This window comes from Liolophura sinensis, chromosome 3 (genome assembly GCF_032854445.1).
Source record: "Liolophura sinensis isolate JHLJ2023 chromosome 3, CUHK_Ljap_v2, whole genome shotgun sequence".
Lineage (NCBI taxonomy): Eukaryota > Metazoa > Mollusca > Polyplacophora > Chitonida > Chitonidae > Liolophura > Liolophura sinensis.
In genome coordinates, this window is record NC_088297.1 from 2125375 (window position 1) to 2136866 (window position 11492).

Here is an 11492-nt window from a genome sequence, read left to right on the forward strand (position 1 = left end):
TATTTGTATTTGTAACATTCTCTATTATTTGCCATGACGAAGATGTAGCAAGAGCTAAAAAAATGGTCTTTTGGGTTATTTTCAGTTCTGGTACTGTAATGCATTACATCGTCCTAATATCGCTCCCAGTGTATGGTTTTTAATTCCACACCGATCGTCAGTTATTTGTGCTGTGTTAAAGTGTTATCCAGGGTCCATTTCCCAACGTGTACATGTATAGGTGAGTTCTGAAGAGAGAAGCTAATGCAATGAAATACAAACGATCACGAAAACAGCTGGTGTTCAGAAACACTTTAAATTTATACAATATACTGCCAATGAATAAAGCGCGAATAATTTATTGTCTTTTAATGTGGGCGTAAATCTGCATTTAGCATGACAAGCGTATTATATTTTGATCCCAGTTGTCCGTTTTTACAGTAACGTTTCAACAGGTAAAAATAAAGTACCAGTCGCATTAGGCAAGTTACCAAAGAATGAAATAATACTGCAGCCTCTGCTGTCAAAACAAAATGAAAAGGTAAAGTATTGGAAAAAACCCAGCATGCATAGACATGTATGCACGTGTATGTCTTTCGATTTTCTCAACTCCCTTCACTGTCAACTTCTCAGTTTCCAGGTGTATTATTCGGAACCCAAAATAATGTTGAATATTTTCAATAAATGTGTGGTGCGGTAAGCTTACCCAGTACTCCCCCTTTTGGAAAAGTGGGGAGTACCGCACTTCCTCTGAAAATTATCTGTAGTACTGCTTGACCCCTTGGATTACTGCCCAATAGCTGATCTTCCTAATTGCGTGAATGCCAACAAACTTATTACACAAAGTTTTTCATGGTCTGTTGAAGAAGCTATCAGTTAAATTGTGGAATGAGCTGTTAATTACGTTTGCTACAGGTATATGTGATGAACATTTGGATATAATCTTGAAAGACCGGAAAAATAGTTGACAGATTGTACATACTGTCGAGATACAACTATACAATGTAAGGACCAAAACATGTATCACGGTATGTTTTCTTGGTCTGTTGCCACACGCCGTAACGTTACAAATAAGGAAGATGCTCATGCACTGACCGAAAAAATAGAAATTGTAACGATTTCGTTGCAAATAAATTTCGGGAAAATGTCTACAATCTTACAGTATATTATAGTATGACGTTCTGGTGCAGTGCATTCTCTTTAAGGCCATGTCATAATGAGGTGGGGCTGGGTCCTCCATTACACACAGAATTGCTGATAGGCTCTTGAATGAATTGTACTAGTTGACAATTGGTCATTAGATACGATAAAAATAGAAGAAGAGCAATAGACCCATTTCAAAGCCCTTGGGCTCTAGTATAGAACATAGTGTGATTCAAATGTTGTTTATCGCTCACGGATGAATGTCGTTAACTTAACCTCCATCCATTGCACCATTGTTCGATCAAAATATTAATTCTGAAGGTGTTTGGATGAGTTTCATCTTACATCGTTGCTTGTGGATGATTCTCTTTGCCAGACTGACCAGGGTTCGCTTTCTCTTTGCCAGCTGTTATGACAAGGGACGGAAGTCGGGACAACTCGCGTATTGCTGCTGTGCAACGCGATGAAATCCTCGGCTCGAAGCTCCCTGACCACCGTTCGCCAAATTCTTACAGATGGCAGATGATCAGGCGCCAAAAGCTCGGAGATATCTCGTCCATCCCACGCCAGTCTGTCATCAGCATGGTGGGAGCAGTGGGGTGTTTTGAACGGTGGTTATGGACCGGTGATCACAGCCTGGGCAAGGATATGCGGAGCATGACGGACATCCCGCCAGAGCAACTGGATGTCTACCTGGCCGAGTTTTTCACCAAGGTCAAACGGCCGAACGGAGCCGAGTACAACTTTAACTCGTTCGTGACTTTCCGGACCTACCTGAGTAGATATCTCCGGCAATGTAACTACCCGGAGTCTATCTCCAGCTCCCCGAGGTTTGCGAAGAGTCAGCTGGCGTTCATGAAAAAGAAGGACTATTTGCAAAAACTGCAGACTGAGACGACGATGTAGTGTAGTTGAAAACGCTTCAGAATAATGCCTCGGTCTTGGAGATTAGTCTGTATCATCTAAAATAGGATGTGTTCAGTACCTATTTCCACGTTCATGTTCGGCTCCAACAAACACGGTATTATTTGATGTGATAATGATCAGGTGATATCACTTTGCAACATGCCAAGCACCTTTGTCATCTTACTATCACCGGTATAGATACCGTTTTATAGTACGTTACGCTTAGATTTACATGCCCTTGGTTGCTTTTTTGTGCTTGTTGCTGCCGTAGACGTGTACAAATCTCAAAATAGCATCCCTGATGGTGGTAATTTTCATCATAGTTGGTGGTTCATTTGTATTTAACGGACTGAGCAGGTTGCTTCCTAACGTTTCTGTCTTTGTCGTTCCGCAATGTTCATACATCGAGGAGTATTCATCGAGGAGTATTGTACTGTTCAACAAGTTCAACGTCCACATAGCTATACATGCATAGATACTATTTCTTCTTGCATGGCGTCATTGAATGGACACGAATGTTATATCATAGCGTTACTCACTAAAACCTAAACTTTACGAGATCTCTCTTCATTTAATATATTAATTAGTCAAATGACCTGTAGAGGAAAGGAAGTCGACAAGGTACGTGGGATTTACAAATAGATATCCAGTTGCTAGGTTAGTTTTGTTCGTCATTGTGAGTTTCTCAATTCTCAGTCAAATCAATCAGTATTTCTGAATATCATGTCTCTTTACGACGTTCTGTTACGTTGTTTTGCTCATTTTTCTACTTGATATTTGCACAGGTAAAGGTGCATCCTGTTGAGTGTTTCTGTTTGTACAGACTGAACTTCCTAAAGTTCCGGTTTACTGATGGACAGTGCAGAAGCCCCGGTCTCGACACAATGTTGAATAGAACGGAAAATGGCCCTGAAACCAAATGTTCTTGTAGCACCGTAGGATTGCGCTGCTTCGCCAAGGTGGCGACGTTATCGGAAAATAATTTCGCAAGTCGCAAATTATGTTCGCAATATGCGCAAAATGACGATTGGTAGCGCTAGTACAGCATTCAAGCTTACTACGGTGCATTGCTCGCCCAGTCGAAATTTTCCTTAGATATTTAGGGATATGAAATCTATCGACCTATCTATACTTATAGTCTTGATTGAATTTGCGTGACATTTTGTAGGCATACCAAAAAATACCAAAAGCGCATGTGCTATTTAGCGCCGCATCAATTATGTCCGGAGTGTTTACACTTTGAATATGGAATAGGGGCATGCAGATAGTGGGTGAATCTCCTACAACTATGGTTATGATTGGATTTCCATAGAGATGTGTAAGGATTGCAGAAATCATGTGAGCATGTGCCATTTGAACTGCGCCACGTCAGTTATTTCTAGAGTGATTACTCTTTGAACATCAAATTGGAACTTGTTGATAGTGAATGGTTGTTCGAGTCTCTCAATACTGATGTAGTATGTCCAGTGCCTGGTCTCCACTCCACTGGTTTATAAATGCAAAACGTGCGTGTCGAACTCTGTTACCATTCCCCATCCTAATTTGATACATAGCACATGTGTATACTGAATGTATACAAATGTATACTGAATGTAGTATAATACCAGTCCTTTAAATAAATGTTGCCCTGTGTTAAGCTGACAGCGTGTATTGCGTGCAGGACATAACGTCATTAATGAACGGAACTGTTGAGTGTGGCCCGGAAGACTAAGCGTCTTGCGACGGATCTTGTTTAAGTGAAGTGAGGATTGTGTGAAGTACTGGAGTGTAATCTGTCTAGCTAAAGAAAGGTCCTAGGACAGACTTGACGTAGTTTAATTCAACTAAGTGACATTTCAGCATAGTTATGGCTGCTTTTAGATCTGATTGCATGTATATAAATGATGCACTTCACGCGTCAAGAGAATCTGATTCCTCTGCCCTTCCACGAAGGCCCTGAACACATAAAGGTTACTCCCGTCCTCCTGGCTGTTTCGTTCTAGTATGGAGGCTATCTCCTTTCCCTTGACGACTTCTTACTCGTGCGTTTGTTTGTTCTGCCTGGTCTCCTCTACACATCAACGTTGCATTCGTCTTGACGAACTCTTCCACATATAGGCTGTCTCTGTCTTATTAATAGGCTTGTATACACATATAAGGGTAGCCGTAACCTTCGCCATCTTGGTGGTCTCTTCTACACCAAAATGTTATCTCCTTTCTCATGACGATCTCAAAGAAGCGATCTCAAACTTAGATGCGACCTTCTTCGTGCATGGCGTCTTGACGTCTTGAAGATGCCCTTCACACAAGATATAACTCCATCTTCTCAGTGCTAGAGATCATGCTCGTTGTCTAGGTCGTTCTCTCCACATATAAAAGCTACCTCCGTCATTTTATTACCCCTGCCACATATGAACGTACAGATCACCTTCCGCATGGCCGTTCTCTCCACATATAGAAGCTACCTCCTTCTTTTTATTACCCCTGCCACATATGAACGTACAGATCACCTTCCTCATGGCGTTCTCTCCACATATAAAAGCTACCTCCTTCTTTTTATTACCCCTCCGCATGCGCACGTACATATCATCGTCCTCTTCGCCCTTCTCTCCACATATAAAAGCGACCTCCATCTTTTTATTACCCCTCTCACATATGCACGTACAGCTCACCTTCCTCTTGGCCGTTTTGTCCGTATATGAAAGCTACTTCCGTCTTTTTATTACCCCTCCCACATGTGCACGTACAGATGACCTTCCTCTTGGCCGCTCTCTCCACATATAAAAGCTACCTCGATCTTTGTACGGCCTCTCCCACATGTACACGTACAGTTCACCTTCCTCTTGGCCGTTCTCTGCACATATAAAAGCTACTGCCGTCTTTGTTTGACTCCTCCCACATATTCATGTGCAGATCATCTCCTTTCTCCTGACTCTTTTCTCCGCATATAAACGCTACCTCCCACAAGTATAGATCATCTCCATTCTCGTGGCAGTTCTGACCACATATAGAATCAACCTCCGTATTTTTTACGTTCTCTTCCACACATACAGACCTGCGCCGATAGCACAGTTGGTAGAGTGTCCCCTTCGGGAGCAGTAGATCCAGGGTCAATCCTGGGTCGAGTCATACCTAAGACCTTAAAAGAGGAATTTGTATCTTCCTCGCTTGGCGTTCAGCATGAAGTGGATAGTGCAACGGCTGGTATTATGGCTTGGGCGGGGCGAATTACTTGCCTTCGGCAAGGCGTCTCAGTGAAAAGAACTAGATAAAAGAGCGGTGGAAATCCGTCCTGCAACAAGGAGGTACATACCAATACATGCACCTTAAGGGTTCATTTGTGGTCATATGAGTGAAAAATTGTTAAGTACGACGTTAAACCCCAAGCACTCACTCACTCACTCATTCACTCCACACATACAGATTATCTCGTATCTCTTGACCGTTCATTTCACATATACAGGCTACTTCTCTGTTTTTATGACCCCTCCCACATGTTCTTGTAAGTTTACAGTTCATCTCATTTCTGTTGACAGTTCTCTCCGTCTTTAGGGAGACCTCTATCACACTTATTGATTATCTTCCTTCTGGTGGCACTACTCTTCACATATAAAGGCTATCTCCGTCTTTAGGGAGACCTCTATCACACTTATTGATTGTCTTCCTTCTGGTGGCACTACTCTTCACATATAAAGGCTACCTCCGTCTTTTTGACGACCCCTGTCATACGTAGAGGTTACCGTTTTTGGCAGTTCTCTCTTCATACAAAGGCCATCCCCGTCTTTTTGGCGCTCCTCCCCAACACGCAGATTTTGGCTTGTCTCTTGCCCGTTTCCTCCAGACATCCCTCCCTTGTGTAAGTTCGGAGCTCTTGAGTACAGCGTACGATACCAGTTGCGCTGAAATACACGTACATCGTTCCTTAGATTATGATGTAAGACACCATAATGACAGTGGAGGTGACGACTGCTACTGGTGATGGGAGAGTAGAGGGTAGTGTTAAATACTTGGTTCATAAATATATATCAGAGGACTTCCCATTTTGTGCAGGCCTTTTCACCAGTTGCCATATGTGAAAACATAATCAGATGAGAAGTGCGTGGACTAAAATGTTTCATGTGACCTTGATTAGGTAAAATCCAACATTTCCGCTGTGGCGGAGGAGGGGAAGAATTTGTAAAATCCTACATTTCCGCTGTGGTGGAGGAGGGGAAGAATTTGTAAAATCCTACATTTCCGCTGTGGTGGAGGAGGGGAAGAATTTGTAAAATCCTACATTTCCGCTGTGGTGGAGGAGGGGAAGAATTTGTAGTGTTAGAGTAACGCTTTCCAAAGTGTAACAGACATTCAACTGTATACAAAATGCGAAAAGATACTACTATATATTAACACGTTGAGGTGGTGTTCTCGCATGTCCATGACGAGTTTCATGTTATAAATGTTCACAAGTCTTGTAGTATAAATTTCGTTGTTTTCATCATCATCATAAAAAAGAGTGGTGTTTTCTGGCCTGCTCAAGAATTTCGTCTGTGTTGTTGTTGTTGGTAGGGACTATGGTGGAAGGATCTTCTCTTGGTGGCGACGGGTTTATCACTCCATCCAGTGAACTAATGCTTATATCTGCCGACTCCGATCGTCCTTTGGGGGTGCGAGGATCCACGGAGGCGAACGTCGCCCGGAGGATGCGGATAGCCCATCCGGAACGGCTTCCTAAGCGAACTGTGATCAACATGGTGGCTGGAGTAGGGGCCTTCGAGCGCTGGCTGTGGGAGACCTCGGTTACGGACCGGCGTAGCATCGTAGACATTCCCCCTCGTGAACTGGACGCTTACCTCTCCGACTTCTTCTCCACCGTGAAAACTCCGTCAGGACAGAATTACAAACTGGAATCTTTCCAGGCGCTGAAAGTCAGTATTTTTCGGTACCTCAAAGAAGCGAACTATCCTGAATGCCCGAAGACCTCCTCCATATTCGTAGGGTGCTACAGCGCTTATAGGCACAGGAGGAACCTGCTTCGAGAGGAAACGCTCCCTCCTAAGTAGGCGGTCATCACGATCAATTGCGTGTAGGCATATTTTAGGTTTGTATACGCTGGAAAGAACTTTGTGTGATGTATTTCATTCACAAATTCAAGTGCATGAAGATGTTTGATCCAGCTATTTGTATTCCGATGTTCAAAGCCATTATTTTGTAACAGAGAAACGCCCCTAATAGTGCAGAAGGTACAGTCCAGTGAGGGGTGCTTGTATCCGGGCCCTTTACATGAGGGTGCGTTTCGCAATTCATTTGAAAAGAAGTTAAAAAACCATTGCTTTTTCTTAAAGAACTTTTTGCGTTCGTCACTATGTTGTAAAGTCATCTCAAGATCGTACTACAATGTGATTTGTTCTAGAAAAACTAGAATTAGTGATTACAGATCTGAATTTGACCTAATGTAAAGTCATATTTGCGAGATAATTTGCTCCAACTTCACATATTATTTTGTTCCCACTTACGCCGCTAAAGCCTCCCCTTCACTGCAGATACAACATTGACTGGAGATGTCGCATGCTCGACACCATCTCCCACAGATTCTGCCGCGCATTTAATCCATGATGGGAAGGAGGTCGTAGTGTAGTGATTAAAGGCGCTTGCTTTCAAGCACTAGGGCTCACGAGGTGCAGGTTTCAACCTAGAGAATTTTTGTTGACCAACAATCATTGTTAGTGGCGCCTTCGTGACGATAAAGCGTCGATGATGATGATGTGGATTAGATGAGGTTTCCATGCATCTGTTATTTATATAATTATTACGCGTTTACTATATGGCTGGGATTTAAGGCGATGAATTCCTTGTTTTGTTTGATGAATGCCACTGCTTTTATTTTTGTCGTCATCCCTTTTTCTTAATACTTGACTGATGCGTTGGGAACAATATGTTTATGGGCATGAGCTCTGTTAGATCCCTTCCGGGAATTATTTCTAATGTCATCGCTGTTTGAAGATGTTTGAATTTGGGCTTCAATGAAATGAGACCTTGTTAGTGCAACTCCACCTGTCAAGTTCGTCCTGCTAAACAGGGGTGGATGGAAATTTTCACACACACAGCCCTCACCCCCCCCCCTCCCCACCACCCACCCCCCGACCCCCCCATCTTCCGAAAAACCACATCATTCGCACTTGGCTCTCAGCAATGCATACTTTCCCTTTCTTTGGCCCAGAAATACCAGAAGGACCCCTTGCTTTTCAATATAAATTAACACAAGTGGTCCTGTATGTGGTGGGCCTGCTATATCTGATATGGCGTGCATATCGGGTGTTATGCCCCTGATTGTATCCCCAGAAACTCCAAAACATGGACTTGTACACGTGACTGGTTTCGGAGGATGGGCCGGATTTTGGCAAGCGCCATCAATCTATAGCCTTTATGTCAGGATACCGCACTTGTTACCAAAACAACCGAACTAAATTCAGTGAACACGTTAACCCATTTGTGGGGTACATCACAACTGAGCAGGTATTCAGCAGAGCGACTAACCTTTTGCCTACTTTTTCAATTCTTGGTGCATAGATGACTTGTTTATTGTTTCAGCTATGGTATATTTTGATCCAAATTTCTGGGCCAGGTTAATCTTCTTGTGTATAGTAAACTAATAGCTTCGGTCGGTTGTTTCTTGGTAAGATGTACATGATAGAAGAACAGCTGATGTACTCAAGCTTGAGGCAAAATGTGGATTCTGTGACAATTTTAGCTAATAGTCAAATGTTTTCTTGTGGAGCAGCTAAGAGTTTGTTTCATTTGTTGGATTGGAGTTGTACGCTTTTTTTCGATAATTTGCAGATATTGTGACTCACTGTCACCACAACGAACTGCCATTTATGCAGACGCTGTAGTAATAATAAATTGTGTTTAGTTATCCATGACACGTGAAACAGAAAAACCTTAACTATTAAACTGCTGTGTATTTGAATAATTATGATTGTATCAATCACTTTCAGCACTGAGAATGAAATATTTGTCACTCTATTTCCAGATGTACACGTACGGGAAAGTCAACACATGCAGATGTTGACGCCATCTGGTGGCAATCACACGACTTCAGTAGGTGACGTCCCCTGGCCGGAAAATGTATCGTTGGTGAATATTGCCTCGATGACGCCTCGCGAGTTGAACCGTATTCGTCGTGGAAAGATTAAGGACATCGAAAGCATCCCCAAGCCCAGCGTGAGTAACATGGTGGTATCTGTGAGCATCTTCGAGCGATGGCTGTGGGAGAGACAAACCTGTCATGACAGACGATTCATCAACGACATCCCACCGGCGATGCTGGCACCGTACATGGTTGATTTCTTCCGATCTATCACGACGCCGTCAGGCTCTAACTACAAGAGTGAGTCCTTCCTGAGCCTGCGCTGTAGCCTTTTTAAATTCCTCCGGGTCACCGGATATCCTGTTAGCCCAAACACCTCTCCGGAGTTTACCGAAGCCAGAGCGGCCTTCGCCGAGAGAAGGCGCACACTTCTGTAAGAGAAATGCTAACTGATACGGAGGGTGGAAACTTTCAAGTAATACGTAATTCCTCTCTATGTAGTTTATCAGCGAAGATTGCGCGGACACGCGATGTATTTCACAGCCTGCTTACCATAACATATTTTGAGGCGCTTTCCCTTTCCTGTAAACGAGAACATCTGCAAAGTAACATCTTGGCGCCGACAAAACATTTGTGGAGAAATCTGTAAAATACAAAGAACTTTCTTTTTTTTTCTGTGGGATGCCCTTGCAAAATACCTAAAATGGACATGATAAACAAATGGTTCGAAGCGTTCTGTTGTATTCCCCATGAACAAGGACATTTTTATTATATTGCTCAATTTCTTTTTTTCAAGTAAATAATTTCCTCAAATTTTCAACGCCAAAGAAGTTTCCCTGGTTTCAGGTTGACGACATTGTGGAAGCTGGTTTCCATAGGCTATAGTCTGCATGACGACACCCTCGTACCCATATTATTTTGAAGTCACTATATAGCGTAGTCATGCATTCTTATATTTACTTTTCTTTTAGTGGTGTCAGAGTTCAACCACACCGTACCTTTATAAGCACTTACAGTATGTCTCCTGTGAGAGTACAGGACTCCCCAAATATTCCCGATACTATGTCGGTGGCCTCAGCTTTATTCATTAGCGGTCTGTCGGTCTCAAAAATCATCGTCCCATGTTAAATCGAATCTTATCACTCGCGGTGGCCGCTGTGAGTGTAGATTATGTAGCATTCAGTATCAGGAGAGTTTCCATCGGATCCGCACTTCTGCCACCACAACATCGCTCATTTTGAAGCGTAAAACTACTGCAATTTTCCACCGACAAATGTGTGAACTATTCAAAAACCTGCTACGTCTGTTTGATAAAAGCACACTGGTTATTTTTTGCAAAAGTTTAAACGGAGCCGAACACTATGAAAGTCATGGCTCAAATACCTACCGCGGTCGCCGTTATACGGGTTAGCTTCGTTTTATACATGTAACGTGGGAAGATGATCTTCGAGAACGAGAGGCTGCTAATAAATGAAGGTGAGACCATCGAAATTTGAGTGTGTCTATTTGTGGAAGTGTGTGCTTTCATAGCAGACTCACTCTAACTTTTAACGGCCTGAGGTACGAGACGACAGAAGTATGGCACTACTCCGAGAAAACACAAAGATGTATGACTGCATTAGTGACTTCACCAAAAATACCGGAACGAAGGTACCGTCATGCATTACTAGCTTACATAATACTTACATGTAGTATTAACTTCAAAACTCTTCACTAACAATACTAAAATTATGACTCTTTTTTTTCATACAAAAAGTTGCCTTTGAGACAAAATGTAAAATTATCGTACAATGTCAAACCAAAGTGAAGATTTAAGCTCATCACAGTTTCTTGATCCTTGGAAGTGTACAATGGAACTTTATCCGGAGCAAAGGATGTATGATGACAGCTTCGTAAATAAAATAAAGTTCTGAAAAAACTTTGTGCACACTTCTGTGTCTTCTTCATGGGTCTTCTATGTTTGCATGGTTACAAATTGCTTAGTTACAAATGGCTAAATCGCTTCTATGAACCTGCTTTTTTTGCTCTCAATTCAAAACAATGTCTTAGTTCAGTGATTTTTTCTTATTATTATCATGTTATTATAATAACGGGATAAGGAGATGTTGGGAGTTCGAATCCACGCAGTGTCGATTTAGCTTCGCTGTGTTAGATTGTTAGGCTATGAAGTACGTGGCTATAGGTTGTCGACTCGACAAAACCAACCTGTTATAAGGAGATCTCGTCGTAATATGACCAAAGCAATTTCGCGATTCAAGCCCCACCCCAGTCAAACAAGAACACTTCGATCCATACATATCCCCTCACTGTTAATTACAATCCTGTCAACACAGATGAGCTCTCTGTCATTCATTTAAGTAGAAGAAAATTTAAAAGAAATGTCAAAACCAGATGGAGTGTGAAATCTTATTCACGC

At 42.4% G+C, this 11492-nt stretch overlaps 1 protein-coding gene across 2 annotated transcripts in view; it reads left to right on the forward strand.

Moving 5' to 3' along the window:
- Positions 1-10982, forward strand: part of LOC135463739 (uncharacterized) — a 29727-nt gene extending 18745 nt beyond the window's left edge. The window contains exon 3 of one of the 2 annotated variants that reach the window (XM_064741151.1): positions 9020-10982. In XM_064741151.1, the coding sequence (XP_064597221.1) occupies positions 9020-9513 (494 nt within the window). In that variant the 3' untranslated portion in view covers positions 9514-10982. Of the gene's footprint in view, positions 1-6555; positions 7082-9019 lie in introns of those variants that run through there. The other variant, XM_064741153.1, reaches the window with a different exon arrangement.
- Positions 10983-11492: the final 510 nt, after the last annotated feature.